Here is an 18,107-nt window from a genome sequence, read left to right on the forward strand (position 1 = left end):
ATGTACATTTTGCATGCCTGACATCTTTTATGCTGCAAAGTTTGCAAACATCGATCTGTGAATAATGCTCATGGAGGAAAGGAGGGGCACCGAAGCATGGCATGAAGCTGACAGGTTTGGTCTTTCAAATACATGGGCATCAGAACCTGCATCTCTCCATATCTGGCAGAGAAATTAATTACCTCAAGTGGACAGTACCACAGCAGAATCCAAGACATCACTAGACATGCCTTTTCACTTATGCTCCCAGGACCTGGAAAAACAACCCCATCAGCATCAGAACTGTTCCAGCTCTTATGCAATTCAGAAACGAGAAGACGACCCTCCCTACAGAGATTATTGCGTCTTCACATAATTCAATTCAACATCCACAAACTTCCTGGGGTTGATTGTAAGCACTGCTTTGCATTACTTAGCACCAAGGGGGAATTCCCTTGCAACCATGCATGCCTTTAGATGCAATACATGGGCATCAGAACCTGCATCTCTCCATATCTGGCAGAGAAATTAATTACCTCAAGACATCACTAGACATGCCTTTTCACTTATGCTCCCAGGACCTGGAAAAACAACCCCATCAGCATCAGAACTGCTCCAGCTCTTATGCAATTCAGAAACGAGAAGACGACCCTCCCTACAGAGATTATTGCACCTTCACATAATTCAATTCAACATCCACAAACTTCCTGGGGTTGATTGTAAGCACTGCTTTGCATTACTTGGCACCAAGGGGTTATTACGTGGGTGGGACATGGGAATTCCCTTGCAACCTTTAGATGCAAAACCCTATAACAAAGAATTGTAGACAGGGACTATGTTGGACATATCCCCTTTGAAATCATGGCAGTGTAAAACTGAATGTTTCCCCACACTTTTATGAGGTCGACAGAAAGTGCACACTTTGTAGCTTGTCAGCGTTACAAAGCATTGCATCAAGCATTCTTTGCAGAACAATTTTCCCACAAAAGCTTTTTTGCAAGCAACTTTTTCCACTAAATGTGAGACTTTGTGGGAGTTGTTTCCCATGAACCTACTTTCTGTAAAACATATCTTTACAGTCTTCTTCAAAGTCAGACAACTAGCAAAGCTTTAATAAAACGTAATGACAGTTGTGGAGAAATACCTTGCAGCTTTGTTTATCTGTGACGTGGAATCTTTCATATGTTTTTCTCTTTTTTAAGCTCTTGTTAAACAGTCTATAGTTTGGGACCAGTCCAACATCACCTTTTTCTTTTAATAAATCGGATGTAAAATTGATCATCGCCATAATACAGGGACTGTTTGAGTTTCAAATGCACTGCTATAGAGTGTGAGAGGGTAGGAACCCATTAATCAACATTAGACTTGAAGAGGGCGGTGGGGAGGCCATTGGGGCCTGGTGAACTGTCTGGTCTTGAAGTTTTTAGAATATAATGTGAACCATGGCTACAAGATAATTCAGCATCTACCAGAGGTAGCTGTTCGCGCTCTATAAGCATCTGTAATATTATTATTATTTATCTGTGGGGAAGCCTAATCTCCTGGTGATGCGGGCAATCCAGTTTATACCAGAGATTGAGTTACCTGGTTCCTTTTAATGCTGGCAATTAAGGTTATTTATAAATTGCCAGAATGCCTTTGAGCACCCCTGGCGGCACATTTGAATTTGACGTACTTGCATTCAATAGTGACTTCTTCGTGTGGCCCAAGAACCTGTTTAGCTCTATTTTCTGCTGTTCCAATTTTTGCATGTACCATATTTTACTGGTAAGAGGTCTACGCATAGGTACATTTCAGGCTATGTTGGGGCCTAGTGTTAACATGAACTTTGTAAGATCAGGACAAACAGTGTCACAAGTTGTTTGCGGAAGCCACTCTTCTAGAAGATGTGTAATTTCAAATGAATCAACAATCTCAAAGAACCCTGCTGGGAGAAAAGTATAGTCAAACACCGCATTTCGATAATGTGCCAAAAAATGTGTCTGTTTCAGCGGCCTGTTGCCAGGGAACCTTCCATTCAGAGAAGGAAAATTTAATGAAGGTAATGTCTTGAGAAGTCTAAGACCCCTGGGTTCATGCCTTTGAGGTGCAACTATTGTCCTGGGAATACCCCAGAAATTGTCAGTGCATGTAAGACATGGATGATCCATCAAATTGTATTTCAAGTTAAGGTTAAAATCCCCTGTTAGGACTGGTCAGTCATCTCTCTCCCTGTTGAGTAGTGAGCGAAGTGTTCTTTCAAGGCGCGCTGTAGTATGTGCTTTAATAGTACTGTCAGACTGGAGATAAATACTTATCGGTAGGAGTCTGGAGAGAATAGACTGCTTTCCCTGTGATATGCCCAAATAGGCCTGTGATATTGCATGGCCTTTGTTAGATAGATATTCAGATCCCCACTGGCTCTACCCTTACTTAAAGGTTTAATAGCATTAACACAGAAACTCGGGAAGCACAAGGCAGAAGTGGGGTCACAGCACCATGGTTCAATTGATGTTAGCAATGCCAGATGTATGATGTTAAAATACCTTAATTTAGTTAGGTGTCATAAAAGGCATGAGAGAAAAGACGCCTCTTAAACGCACCCCATTGTGATTTTCTGTGTAATCTGTAATGACTTCTATTCAAAATCGAAACAGCTGTGTGGGCTGTGTGGGCTGAGAGAGCTGTGTGGGCTGAGAGCTGTGTGGGCTGAGAGAGCTGTGTGGGCTGAGAGAGCTGTGTGGGCTGAGAGAGCTGTGTGGGCTGTGAGGGCTGTGTGGGCTGAGAGAGCGGTGTGGGCTGAGAGAGCTGTGTGGGCTGAGAGAGCTGTGTGGGCTGTGTGGGCTGAGAGAGCTGTGTGGGCTGAGAGAGCTGTGTGGGCTGAGAGAGCTGTGTGGGCTGAGAGAGCTGTGTGGGCTGAGAGAGCTGTGTGGGCTGAGAGCTGTGTGGGCTGAGAGAGCTGGGTGGGCTGAGAGAGCTGGGTGGGCTGTGAGAGCAGTGTGGGCTGTGAGAGCAGTGTGGGCTGTGAGAGCAGTGTGGGCTGAGAGAGCTGTGTGGGCTGAGAGAGCTGTGTGGGCTGAGAGAGCTGTGTGGGCTGAGAGAGCTGTGTGGGCTGAGAGAGCTGTGTGGGCTGTGAGAGCTGTGTGGGCTGTGTGGGCTGTGGGCTGTGAGAGCTGTGAGAGCTGTGTGGGCTGAGAGAGCTGTGTGGGCTGAGAGAGCTGTGTGGGCTGAGAGAGCTGTGTGGGCTGAGAGAGCTGTGTGGGCTGAGAGAGCTGTGTGGGCTGAGAGAGCTGTGTGGGCTGTGAGAGCTGTGTGGGCTGTGAGAGCTGTGTGGGCTGTGAGAGCTGTGCGGGCTGTGAGAGCTGTGTGGGCTGTGGTTCCCAATGCTTTGTGAAGGCTGTTTCCCAACTGCTGTGCAACTTCTTCTACTCTTAGAGCTGAGATTTTCATGAAAGTCTTATAGTCTGAATTGAGCACCTGAGCGTAATAGGACGAAATGTATGAAGCTCTGTGGTTATACTGAATAAGCAGCTACCTATGTTATGCCATCTATTAATGTAATAACTGCACTTTCACAATTGCTTTATTAACCTTCCTGCTTTCTCAAATTTGCTTGAAAATGCACGATTTTTCTTCTTTTTTTCCAAAGTTTTCTTGGGGGGGGTTATCCCCCCAAACCCCCCAATAGGGGTTCGGGCTCGCTCGCTCCGCTCGCTCGCTCAAGGTGCTGTATGCAAATCACTTTGCGGCCCACCACTTTTAAATGTCACCCACCGCCCCTGCATTAGAGATCCACTTACTGAAGCGGTACTTCTTTCTCGTCCGAGTACCGATCATATCAAGCGGCATAAAATTAGTGGAACCCTTCTGTTGCCTTCTTCTGTAAGTGTATCATGTGCCCTTTAATTACTCCTGTACAAGTGTGACGAACACGATAATATTAAGCCATGCTATTTACAGTTCATACAAGCAGCAAAACTGTGTTCGAACTGTATTTGCTTTATATGTAAAAAACAACAAGCACTCATATACAAGAGGGGGTGCTGCACTATGCGTGCAATATGCAGCACTTTGGTCCTCACGTAGTGTTTCAGTACAGAGCTGCCGACATATGGTTTAAGTACAGAGCTGCCGACTTTGGGACACGGGAACCGGGTTGGAGTCTTTGCATGGTGTGACAAAAAATGTCGATCTGAACTAATAAAATTCAATAAACAACGGTGTGCAGATTGAAATTAATAAAATAAATAAACAATGCAAATTATAATGAAATTAAAAATGAGGATGGATACAAAGAAACAACCACATTAATGAATGAGCAGTAGGAAATAAAAGAAGTAGTCTCCCAGAGTAATGAAACTGTAGTTGGCCGGTGCTCCTGAAGGAAAAATGTAAGTGAGGTATCGGGAGCACCAACCAATAAGGAGCCACCAAAGAAGACCAACGCAGAATAGAACCAATGGTATGCAGCTGGCAGAATTTCCCTATGTAGAGTGATTACAGCAGGTCTTGCACACAAAGCATGCACGCTGTCAAGGCTCAACCTAAAAATGGGAGTGATCAGAACAAAAAGGATGCCTTTCACACTCAGCATATGTTTAACTATTGCAAACCGCTGCAATAACATGCCCAAAACCTTCACATTTCTCTAAAATATTCTCAAACGCACCTGCATGTTTCTGAAAGTCATGGTCAGCAGTTACCCTGCTATTAATCATATCAGATTCCAATTATAAATGTCCCAGAGTGCATAGGAGACAGTAGCAAAGATTAAATGGTACACATGTGAATGATACATAATACTTTTAGGTAAAGTAATGAGGAACTGGGGTATCAATGAGACATATCACCATTGGAAATCTGTGGAAAGCTGGTGAGGGTAGGCACAAAAATATGATGTGAAAGAGAGAAGAGATTCTCAGCAATAAGATGATTTAATTCTGGAGCCTCTCTGCATAGACAGAAAGTAAATGTTTACTTGGTCATTCATTCTAGAATTTCTGTAACTCCAGCCCTCTAATGTATATGTTGTGTGCGGTATGTATTCCATAGAGATGTGGGGCTTCCTTTGACATAATGTCAACAATTTAATGGTAGCTTTGTAGCAGGCTCTTCGGGGAGTGTATGGAGCTCTCTTAAAGAGGCGGTGATGTGGTGGAATGTCCATTGACTGGCTATCAAGATAGCGTGGCATGGAGCCTAGATGGTGTTCTCTATAATGTCCTGGAGACTAAGCATTGCCACCACTGATGTAGAACTGGGCATTGGGCTTGGACAATAGAGAGAAAGTAGCCCAAAGTTTGACTCTACAGACACATTTCAGGCATGTGTTCTGGGCTTTCTAATTCAAAATGTCCTTGTAAGAAACGGTATCTCTGTACTGGTTTATGTAATGTATTAATCCAGTATGTGAAGCCTATAATTTTCACAAAGTACTACTTACCCGTGCATCAAGGTTATATGCCGTCTTTTTCAAATCCTGCAAAGCCCTCTGCATGAACTCAAACGCATGGCAGTCAACACAGGGGCGACCTAAAGGGAGAAGATAAAAAAATGCAATCTTATACACGAATCATATCTGCCTTACAGCTATAACTAACACTTTAGACAGGGAAATTGAAACTCTGCGTACAAGTTCACGAGGAGGAAGGTATAATTCTAATGATTGTGTTATGTTCATATTTGCTTCATGTGTACAAACATACATCAGGATAATATACTCAACATCTGTACAAGATCGGTGTAAAATGTAATGTAAATGTAAATCCAGTACTTGTATAGCGCACGTATCACCGCTGAAGGGGTATCTCGGCACTGGGGGCTGTTGGGAAGATTAAGCGGGCTATTGCCCAGAGTCGCATGGTGTTAGGCAGACCCCTCCATCCGTAGCCGGGGTTCGAACCATGATCCGCAGCGTCCAGCGTCAGTCGCCCTGGCCGCGGCGCCACACCTCTAAGTGGTTACCAATGTGTCATATTAGCCATTGCATTGCTCAACATAACAACGTGGTTTTAGATCACCCATTGTAAACAGTCTTTGGTTTTACCATGTCTGCCTCTCTCACTAATCACCCAGTGGGTACCGATATCGTCATCATATGATAAGAACACGTTTGCGTTTTCAGGGCTAGTTTTAAATGCTAGCCTGTGGGCATTCACATTTCCGGGACCCTCTGCATTACTATATGCAAATATTGTTGGTATTAATTGTATGTTCAAATCCACAGACCACCCATGGAAAGAGAACAGTAGCAGCAGGCTCTCCCCCGCACTCTTGGCCAATGTATATTGAGCACATTGAAGAGGGGAATATTTGCATGCACATCCTGAGTCTCTTGGGTGAAGTAGCCAGAGAGAATGTGGCAATCACTAACAAAACATGATGGCCTATTTTGTGTATAGGTTACACTGATCACCTGCCCACCAGAACAGCCAAGGTTGCCTTTTAAGATGTGTGCTAATGAAGCCCAAAACAAAGAACACATCACCAAGGTGGTATCTGGAAAAGATATTGCGATGTTAAATAAGAGAAACAAAGTAGTTTGTCCCCCATGGCGTTCCATTATATAGTTGCTTCCAGGGCTTGAGTTGGGGGCACACGAGGGTGGACGGCGTCCCCCTACTCTTTTCACAGGGTGGACGCCGTCCCCCCTGCCAAGAAGCTGGGCGTCACAGAAATAATCTGAACGTGTCCCAGTGTAAATTTTAGACACCGGGACACGTTCAGCACGTGACGTCATAAGGTCATTTGCATATTGACAGTCCCCCCACTTCTTTTTATAGGACTTGTGCCCTGATGGTTTCATTCCCAATACACACTTTTGGTGCAATGTGTCTGTAATGGTGCTTATTATGTTGGTTCTACACAGATCATTTCGTTTTTATACTTTCACATACATGTCATTTTTGAAAGTAGTGTTAAGACAGATTCACAATGAAGTATACCGAATTGTGAATAATGATGTATAATATTGTCTTGTAGTGCCCGAAAACGGAACTGAAGCGCGAATCACCTGAATACAGATTGCATATTAAAGATTTGTTGTGTTATAAAAGTTATAAAAGTTACAGTCCCCTGAAGAAGGGTCGTACATGACCCGAAATGCATTGGGAAATGATATTTTTTTCATTTGTATATTTATGTTGAATTTGAAAATGTCTATACATGAACAGAGTATAATGTATTAGGACTAATCATTCATCTTTTGACTGAATTGTGCAATGTATAAAATGTTTGGAGTGAACCAGTAAACACTGTGAGCATTTCTCATATTAGGAGTATCATTGTTTATTTGAATTCTAAAACTGGGACTATAGCGTAACAATATTTGAATATTAATGTGAAACCCGAGGGACATGGGGAGAGCTCCCAGACAGACCTGGTTGGTTCCAGGTCTCTACAGGGTTCATTCCCACTAACCCATGGAGTCTTAATGCTAAACGATAGGTACAATTCCGACAGGGTCTGATGATTAGTCTTTCAATATCGACAGTATTTATGCATTTTGAAAATTTAAATAAATCTCCATGATCTAGGATGGATCGATGTACCAGGCCACTCCTGGTAAACATCTCAAATACTGTGCGCAGCATATGGTGGTTATTATTTACTCCACCCATGGCAAGGACTGTCCAGCCATGCAAATGGTTTGTTCACCACTTCTTTTGTCAGTGCTCAGGCATTATTTGACTACTCTTGTGAGCTTTGACGATTGGGAATAACCAAATAGATGATTCAACAGGCTAAATGCCACTTTGCACATCTGAACCACTACTTCAGTCAGTTCTCCTCTGATACTCAATATTATATGTTTAACTATTGCAAACCCCGTCTTTGACTCGAATAACATACCGAAAATCTTTACGTTCCTCTAATATGTTCTGAAAGACACAGGAATGTTTCTGAAAGACATGGTCATTAGTTACTCTGCTATGAATCCTATCAGGTACCAATTATTATTATATGAGAGTGGAAAGTAGACTGTTGCATATCACAAATAGTACACATATGAAAAAACAATACTTTCAGGAAGGAAGATAAGGGACTGGGGGACTCAAGGCGACATGTCGCATTGGAACTCAGTGGAAGGCTGGTGGAGCAGGCACATAGATTCATTCTGTTTGTGGCAAACATATGATGTGAAAGAGGGAAGACAAGAGTCTCAGGGAGAGGATGATTTCATTCCAGGGCCTCTCTGCACAGACAAAAAGAAAGTGTTTACCTGGTCAATCATTCTAGAATTTCTCTAACTCTAGCCCTGAAAGGTATTTGTTGCATGTTGTATGTACTCCATAGGGATGGGGGGCTTGCTTTTCTGTGACATATTGTCAACAATTTAACTGGGAGCTTTGTATATCATACAGTATGACGTTTATTTGATGCAGACTCTTTGGGGAGTGCATGGAGCTGTCTTAAAGGAGGAGTTCAGGTTCAGTTCTCCCTTCTATGCAATGGGTTGCCACCGTGTGGGTGCTGATGTCCCTCCTTTTGGTAAATTCAAGTTTTAGAAAAAGAAAAGAACCATATGGACTCTGCCGGACAACGGAGAAACCGCGGCCCTCATCCTCCTGGACCTTTCGGCCACCTTCAACACTGTCTGCCACTACACTCTACGCACACGCCTCCACAACGCAGGGATCTGCGACAAAGCTCTGAACTGGACCACCTCCTTCCTCACCTGCAGAACTCAGAGTGTCCGCCTCCCTCCATTCCGATCTAAAGACACCAAGATCATCTGCGGCGTACCACAAGGATCATCCCTCAGCCCGACACTCTTCAACGTCTACATGGCACCGCTCGTCCACAAAGCCCAATCGCACAACCTCAACATCATCTCATACACTGACAACATCCAGCTGATCCTCTCACTCACCAAGTCCCCCACCACCTCCAACACCAACCTCCACAAAGGGATGAAGGCCGTCGCCGAATGGATGAAGAACAGCGACCTGAAACTGAACTCAGACAAGACAGAGGTCCTTATCCTCGGCTCCAGCCCCTCCGCCTGGGACGATTCCTGGTGGCCCGCCACACTGGGAGCAGCACCAACGCCCACCGACCACGCACGGAATCTGGGGTTCATACTGGACTCAACCCTGTCAATGACCCAGCAAGTCAACGCCGTCTCCTCCTCCTGCTTCAACACCCTCCGCATGCTCCGCAAGATCTACAGATGGATCCCCACCAGAACCAAAAGAACTGTCACCTAGGCCCTCGTCAGCAGCAGACTGGACTACAGCAACGCCCTCTACGCGGGAACCTCGGCCAAACTCCAGAAACGACTACAATGCATACAGAACGCCTCTGCCCGCCTCATCCTCGACATCCCCTGCCACAGCCACATCTCATCCCACCTGAGAGACCAGCACTGGCTCACCGTCAACAAGAGGATCACCTTCAAGCTCCTCACCCACGCTCACAAAGCACTCCACAACACCGAACCAGCATACCTCAACAAACGACTCACCTTCTACACCCTGAACCGCCAGCTCTGCTCTGCTGACCTCGCCACCTTCCCCACATCCGAAGAGCGACCGCCGACGGCAGATCATTGTCCCACCTCGCCACCAAGACATGGAACACCCTCCCCATCCACCTGCGGCAGACCCAGGACCTGCTGACCTTCAGAAGACTTCTCAAGACCTGGCTGTTCGAGCAGTAGCAGCACCCCCTCCCCACCCCCACCCCCACAGCACCGTGAGACCCTCAGGGGGGAGTAGTGTGCTTTACAAATGATTGATTGAATGATATGTTCACTTGTTTAATAGGAGCAGAGTCAAATTGGTCTAAGGAAAATAGCAAATAGTTCCTTCCCCTACCCCCTTGTCAACTTTCAGTGATCAAAATGACAGTCCCTTTTGGGCACACTGATCCCATGTTCGATTTCCTGGGAAGGGGAACCTATTCGGCCGATCCACAAAAAATGTATGAGTACATGAAGTAGTACTCTTACAGGCCTTTGGGAATTAGCTCCGAAGGTCCAACTGCAAAGAGGACACAGGGCCAGTGAACATGCAGTGATTTGTGGAGGATGCTGCACGAGGCGGCGATGTAGTGATTTTGTAGCCAATTATTAATGCCAGGAAGCAACCTACATGAGGAGATGAAGAGGACACAATCAGTGAAGGCTGCTTCATGAAAGAGCTGGCCCACAAAACAGATGAAAAATCATCAAGTGCTGTTCATGTCCAGTGACTAAGGTCTTCTAAGAGCACGTATGTGTAATTACTTTTTTCGTTCCAGAACATAGAAAAATATGTTTATCTGTTTTTTATGCTCTCGTTGTGAGGTCTGCTGGTATTTTTGGCTTGGAATATTTGACTGGGTAGCATATACGGAGCATAGGCTGATGTTTAGTACCGCATCTCTGCGTGCGCATGTTATGGTTTCTTTTGCATATTGTTTATTTATGTTTGTCTTTAGCAGTGCAGAATAAAGGGAAATATTGCTTACAATAGGATATTAGAGAAGAAACAGCGATGTTTAATGTAGGATGAGTTCATTAATTGGGAACTTTCATTGACACTGATTCGTGGCAGGAATGACCACTCAAGGGATGACCATGCATAAGGCTTAAAGAATAACCACTCTAGGGCTGACCATGCATAAGGCTTAAGCAATGACCACTCAAGGGCTGGCCATGCATAAGGCTTAAAGAATTACAAGTCAAGTCAAGTCAAAAAGGCTTTATTTCGATAAAAATTATCATAAAAGCTTCACATAAAATTCAATGGAACATTCAAAAAGGCAAAATAAACAAAGTACAAAGAATTTATGTGCAAACAGTTTTAAAAAAGATTTCAATATTTTAAAAAAGATCATTTCATAGGTTATTTAAGAAAGAATTAAACAATTGATTTAAGCCTTTTAGATCTAATGGACCAAGCCCATGATAAAAATTTAGCGAGAGCACAAGCATAAGTAGTGCGACTATCAGACATTAGTATGCGTATTGCCTCCGCATAACGCCTAGTGCCCAGCTGGCGGCATAAATGTTTGAGCCATATCTTCCTGGGTAAGGTATACTCTCCACATTCAAACATGAAATGCGCCACTGTCTCTGGTCTATCTAAGCATACTGGGCAGAACTCTGTAGTTTGTGCAGGCAGTTTCCACCCTGATGAAAAAGCACACAAAGGGAGAGTTCCTGCTCTGAATGTAAAATAAAGGGCCCTGTCAAAAGGTTTTTCAATAACATCTAAGTATAGTTCCCGTATTGGTAGGTCCTTAAACTTCAGAAAATCTTCAGTGAGTCTGCCCAAGGAAACATTAGTATTCCGTTGTAGCGCAATCCAATTCCAGTAAAGTTTCTTGAGGGTTGCCTTTGGGGGAGAAGATCTGTTTGTCCACGCTTCGTTTAGACCCAAGTTGAGTAGCAAGGTTTTCATGTCGCTCAGCCATTTAATTTTATGCCACCCTGGTAGTGACATAATTTCTGAGAGACCTTGCGCATATTTGCCAAGTTCCTGCACTCGCCACAGGCGTGCCCACAATAAAAGTGGCCGAAGTTTTGCTAAATCGTCAATAGGGCGACATCCTAGATCCAACATTAGTGGGACCATAGGAGTGCCCTGTGGGAGTGACATGATCGCCCTACAAAACTTCCTCTCAGATCTTGGCAAGTCGTTAGTGACAGATGAACCCCATAGCTCCGCCCCATAAAGAGCAGAACTAACCCCTTTGGCTGTGTAAATTTCGAGGACAGCAGCTATCGGTCTAATTATACAGGAGCGCTGTTCTTTCAAAAGGGCTCCTGTTATCCTCTTGTGGGTTAATAGCATTTTATCAAGATGTGGGGTCCATTGCATTTTGTGGGATAAACGAATGCCAAGGTAGTCAAATACTTCTACCCTCTCCAATGGTTCTGCATTCAAAGTAGGGGAGCGTACTGGCTTTTTTGGGGGGTTCAAAACAAGATATTTCGTCTTACCCGTATTAATTACCAGGGCCCCGTTCAGAACAAAAAGATTGGAAACTGTTCAGGAGCCTTTGAAGGCCTATTGGGGTTTTCGATATTAAGAGCGTATCATCCGCGAAGAGAAGGGTAGGTGTTCTCCAGTTCTCCAGCCAGGGATGGTTCGTCTGAAGGATGTTCCCGAAGGTGCTCAACCACCCCGTTGATATAAAGGGAAAAAAGGGTGGGAGCTAGCACACATCCCTGGCGGACCCCTCTCTCGACCGGGATACTGCTAGTTTTTTCCCCTCCTGAACCCCACCTTATCTGAGCAAAACTGTTTTCATGAAGCCTGACAAGTAATGAAAGTATATAATGTGGCAAACCCATGTCGGCCAAAACTCTCCACAGGGTCTCCCTTGGTACAAGGTCAAAGGCAGTCTTTAAATCGATAAACGAGAGATAAAGACTGCTTTTGCCTATAACCACGACCTTCCAATACACCATCATCAGCCTAAAAGCTTGTTCAATTGTGCCAGTACCCACTCTAAAACCTGCCTGGTAGTCCGAAAGGATTTTATTTTCGTCTATCCAGTTCAGTATTCTGACCAGTAGAACCTTGCCGACTACTTTTTGACTAATGTCTAGCAGACTAATAGGTCTATAGTTGGACGGGTCTTCTCTGGCATAAAGAATTACCACTCAAGGGCTGACCATGCATAAGGCTTAAGGAATGACCACTCAAGGGCTGACCATGCCTAAGGCTTAAAGAATGACCACTCAAGGGCTGACCATGCATAAGGCTTAAGGAATGACCACTCAAGGGCTGACCATGCATAAGGCTTAAAGAATGACTACTCAAGGGCTGACCATGCATAAGGCTTAAGGAATGACCACTCAAGGGCTGACCATGCATAAGGCTTAAAGAATGACCACTCAAGGGCTGACCATGCCTAAGGCTTAAAGACTGACCACTCAAGGGCTGACCATGCATAAGGCTTAAAGAATGACCACTCAAGGGCTGACCATGCCTAAGGCTTAAAGTCTTCACTACGCATGCACTGGCAGTTCACCCTTCTCCTCTGAGGATTTTGTAACACGTTTCGGAGATAAATGCTCTATGTCTGGGGTCTGCTGCTTTTTTGGCCTTGTCAGAGTTGCATATTTCAAACATAGGCTAATGATTGTGCTAATGAGCTCTTTCTATTGCCCTACTGGTGCATTTACTCCTGTGGTTACCATGAGTAAAAGGAAATAGTAAAAGAAACGTGTTGTCAATGATCCTGCATCGATTAGTTCCTTTTTTGGAATGACTGAATTATATTCTACATGAAAAGTGAGCAGTGAGTATTTGCAGACAAGTGCAATTGCATCGGAGGGGTTGGTTTTCATTCAGACTGATCAAACACCAGTGAGCAGGTAAGTGCTGCACTGGAGAGCATGCTTACATTAGCAAGCTTCTTTTTCAGCAGTAAAGTCGTGTTTATTTTTGTTTCTTCATAGGTCCCTTTTGGAGCTGGTATAGCCAGAGATTTGGCCATAAAACCTCATGAACAAAGTTACACACTGGCAAAGCCTCTAGGTCATGCCTTCTAAAAGTGAAAGTGCTTGGTAAGCGATGGGCAGGTTTATCTTTGCTTGCGTGGGCTATTACAAATGGGTGAAAACTCAATTCGGAGTTTATGTGAATGGGTGAATGAATGTGTGGGTATATGAATGGTAGAGTGACTGGGTTCAAGTATAAATGAATGAGTGAGCACATGGGTGAGTACACAGCAGAAGCAGGGGTGGAGAACATCCTACAGCCACCCACATGATTGTAGGCATCCATTCACTCATGCATCGACTTGCTCATTCATCCACCGTTGCACTCATCCATTTATCCTTCCATAAATTCATCTGCTCATCAGTCATATATTCACTGACCCATTTATCTATCCATGCACTCACCCATTCATATGTACACTTAGTTGCACATCCATGCCCCATTACTCAGCCATCCATTCTTCTACCCGTACATATGTTTTCATTCACACACTCTAGAATTCTTAATAACCACACAAACAATACCGCCAATCGATAAAAAAAACACTTCATTAATATAAAAGCCAGATCTATTGTTGTTGCGAGTGCTTGCAGTAGAGTGGTACAATATTTTTCCGGAAATTAGGAAAGTAGACTTTTTGCTCAAGCATTGTGGGTTTACACTAGAGTTTTTAACAATCACTGCCTGCCCTGCAACATTCTGGAGCCAGGACATTAGGCACGGGAGCCGTGTTGTTTAGTGAAAGGATGGCTTCCCTTAGGGTTTGTATAGTAAACCAGTCAGCCGTTCCTTTATTCACTATGGGCTCATCATGTGTGTCACTATCGCTAAAGGCGGTTGCACAATGCTTACCAAAACAGGAAGAGATCTATATACCTGCCCCATAGTCTAGCTTCCTATCAGGCGCAAATACTGAACAGGGTATAAGCGAACACATAATCATCCTTTATAGCAAATATATTGTCCAACATATTAACATGTGTGGTATCTATTCAATGTTTATCTTGTGTTTGTGACATCAGCCACATTTAGGATTGTAAGATCAGCCCACACGTGTTTTGCTCTGGATAGCTTAGCCCTAAAGCTTTTTGTATTATGTTATATTTATTTATACTGCACATGAATCTTTGCCTTCTTGCCACTGGCAAAACACATAAGGATTAAACTTGGTAGAAGAGAGAGAGAGTGAGTGTCATACATTTTTAAAAAGCTAGATATGTGAACCACCTGAAGGAAATCACATTTGGCTTGGCGCAGAGGTTAAAAGGCAAGAGGTACCAAAGTTTTGCTGCTGCTAAGGAAAAGGAATATTCCTTGAAAGGGGTCATTCTTACTCTAGGACCTATCAGTAAAATGAGGCTGGCAGAACGTAGAGATTAGGTGGAGCAGAAGGGAGTGGATCTGGAAGCCAGAAAGGCTGGAGATTTCTCATATGGCTTTGTCGAGTTTAGTAAATACTTTTCAAACAACTCTGGACCGATGGACAATCTATGAAGACATTTTTGCACAGGATTATGTGCTCTCCTTAAGGTGCCAGTGACAACGCGAGCAGCTATGTTTTGAAGAATCTGTAGTGAATTAAGGAGGTTTTCTGGAAAAGCCAGGTGAAAGGAACTAGCATAATTGAGTTTAGATTGGATTATGGTATTTGTCACCATAATGTAAAAGTTGGAAATACTGAAAAGATATTTTTAGGAATGTGCAGTTGGGTGAAAAACGTGCAGGTAACTCTTCTATCGTGGGCATTGAAGGTCAGGTTTTTGGCCTAGCAAAACCTGTAGGATACTCTCCGCCTCAGAGGGCATAGGTTGTGGGCCCTTGATATCTTAGCACATGGACTTGTCCCACTCTACATTGTATGAAGATGTAAGCAAGATCTCTGTAGTTGCTGGGTTTAGCCTTAAGAGGTTAGTGACCATCCACCACCAGGCGATGGATAGAACTTCAGACAAGGTGCCTGTGCCTTGTTGGGCAATTTTGACATGGGTGCTGCAGACCAAACTAAGCACTGTCATCTGTATACATTTAAAAGCAACCCCTCTGCTTACTGGAGTAGTAGAGAAATGTAGAAGGAGCTACAGACTATGTGTTTCAAGATAAAGTATTTTATCCAGTCAAAAACTGGGCCGAGAATCCAAACTCCACCAAAGTATTAGATAGGATGTTATAATCAACGGTATCAAAAGCAGACAGAAATTCTAATAAAAGCATCAGTCCAAAAACACTGTCATTTCCAATAAGCTACCGAAGGTTGTCAAGGAATCATTAGACCCATCAGGCTGGTGCTATGTCCACGACAGAACTTAGCTTGGTGACCAGCATTGAGCTGCAATTTTTTTCAATTGTGTCACCGCCAATTTTTCCAGCGGCTTGTCCAGATTAAGGGACGTCTTCTGTAACAGTGGCCTACGCACCGTAGATTTCCAGAGATCTGAGAAAATACCATGCCTGGCTGAGATGTTGAAGAGAGAGACCACCTCTCTGCTGGTCAAGATATGTGGCTTCAACAATTGAGCAGGTAAGAGATCTCTGGCAAAGTCAGACGAGCGACTGCAGTTGATGTGGTAGTGGCAAGTGCTGCGGTCAGAGCATCACTGAGATAATTTCGGAAATCACTGGAGTTACTGTCTGTGGAGGTGATCAGAATGTGCCATGAAGTCCGCTAATGCTGAAGTCACATTTCCTGTTTCTTTTTTTTTCCAGTTACGCTCAAGGGAGGTTGATGGAAATCTTTGAGCCTATGGATGATTTGGTACTTTGACATTAAATGGAAGCTAATATTGGTTGGTCCAAACACATTAAATGGGATTATTAACAGACATGAAGTAACTTAAGAATACAATAGGGTAACACATGACCCACTATGAGTGTTGGCTGATGGGCCATCAATTTCAGGTTTAATACAGTCAGATCATTTAAGACCATTCAGCAAAGAGCCCTTGGGTGTCTCCAACTAGAGGTTATCCACTAATCCACCGCAGCGCGCACGCTCGCACACTTTGCTTATTAAGCTTTTAATACTGTACTTTGTACCATCGCGCTGCTGTTTTATCTTACAGGCGCTCACTTTTTATTTTAGCCTACTTGGGGGTGATAATTAGTTCCAGCTCTTACCTCGCACTATAATGGTTGCTCACCCCGCATTTGGCGGGATTTAGGGCGATTTAGGTCCCGATTTTCACCGCGTCGCGGCGTTTGAGGCCGCCATCTTGGGTGGGGGTAATCAGGTGTTGCCGATTTGGGGGCGACATCTTTGTTGTGGGCCTAGTGGTTTCCCTTGCAGGACTCCAGCATCTGGAGGAGCCTTCATAAGCTGAATCTCTCATCGCTGGCAGGTAGACTTATCCACCGCAGCGCGCACGCTCGCACACTTTGCTTATTAAGCTTTTAATACTGTACTTTGTACCATCGCGCTGCTGTTTTATCTTACAGGCGCTCGCTTTTTATTTTAGCCTACTTGGGGGTGATAATTAGTTCCAGCTCTTACCTCGCACTATAATCGTTGCTCACCCCGCATTTGGCGGGATTTAGGGCGATTTAGGTCCCGATTTTCACCGCGTCGAGGCGTTTGAGGCCGCCATCTTGGGTGGGGGTAATCAGGTGTTGCCGATTTTGGGGCGACATCTTTGTTGTGGGCCTAGTGGTTTCCCTCGCAGGACTCCCGCGCTCACGGCTTTTTAGATTACCAGCAGTCAAGCGCGCAGCGCCGGCGCGCAGCGGAAGCGCGCTGGAGGTGCGCCAGAGGTAAGCCCGTTTGCGCCCGTTCGCGCTAAGGTCGCGCCGGGCGCGGAAAATGCTGCCTCTTTGACTCCTACCCCTTTAGTTTATTCTAGAGAGGAGCTTTCAAGTCTGAATCCTCGCTTCAATGCGAGTCGTCCGACGTATACCATCGCCAGTCAGTTACAGACGTTGTCCTGTGGTTTGCTTAACGTTAGATCTCTTAGTAAGCACCATGTGGAAATTGCACTCCTCATTGAGTCGTTCAAACTAGATGTGCTTTTCCTGACTGAGACGTGGACTTGAGCTGATAGTATGGTGGAACTGGACTTAGCCTGTCCCTCGGGCTATAAAATCAGGCACAACCCTCGTATAGGGAATAGAGGAGGCGGCATAGGCTTCATTTTTAGGGAAGAATTGGACATTTCTCAGTTGAAGATTAAGGAAGTCCCAGGCTGTGAACTAATGGGCTTTTCCTTAAAAGGACAGGGAGGTGTTCTGCATTCCGGATTGCTGTGCTACAGACCCCCGGCTAACGCATTGTCTGCCATACCTGAGTTGGTGGATCTTATCTACGACCTTTCTAATTCTCACACCAGGTTCATGGTCCTGGGAGACTTTAACTCATGGCCGAATGGGCCTGCAGATACAGCTTATACAGACTTGGTCCAGGCCTGCTGCAATATCCATCTGCAGCAGTTGGTGCTCTCTCAGACTCACTCAAAGGGCCATGTCTTAGACCTGATTTTTGCGGATGGTAACCAGGTCGCGATCCGGAATATCATCCCCCAATGCTGGACGGATCATGCTCTCGTCCTCTTCTCACTCTTTCTCCCTGCTGACATCTCGAGGAGTGGCAGCGTACGAGCTACTACCAAACTCAGCAGGCAATGGTCCAGGCTCTTGAAACACTCGAGCCTGCCTACTCTGCTTTCAGAGGGATTCACCTTAGGGGGAAGCGTAGAAGAGAGCTATGAGATCCTTAGTCGGAAA

The 18,107-nt window shown here is 44.6% G+C and overlaps 1 protein-coding gene across 1 annotated transcript in view; it reads right to left on the reverse strand.

Annotated features, from left to right (window-relative positions):
* NICOL1 (NELL2 interacting cell ontogeny regulator 1) overlaps positions 1-18,107 on the reverse strand; it is a 60,837-nt gene that overhangs the window by 15,562 nt on the left and 27,168 nt on the right. Inside the window, exon 3 of the mRNA XM_078678607.1 lies at positions 5,402-5,490. Coding sequence (XP_078534733.1) covers positions 5,402-5,490 — 89 coding nt within the window. The remainder of the gene's footprint in view (positions 1-5,401; positions 5,491-18,107) is intronic.

This window comes from Lissotriton helveticus, chromosome 2_2, assembly GCF_964261635.1.
Source record: "Lissotriton helveticus chromosome 2_2, aLisHel1.1, whole genome shotgun sequence".
Lineage (NCBI taxonomy): Eukaryota > Metazoa > Chordata > Amphibia > Caudata > Salamandridae > Lissotriton > Lissotriton helveticus.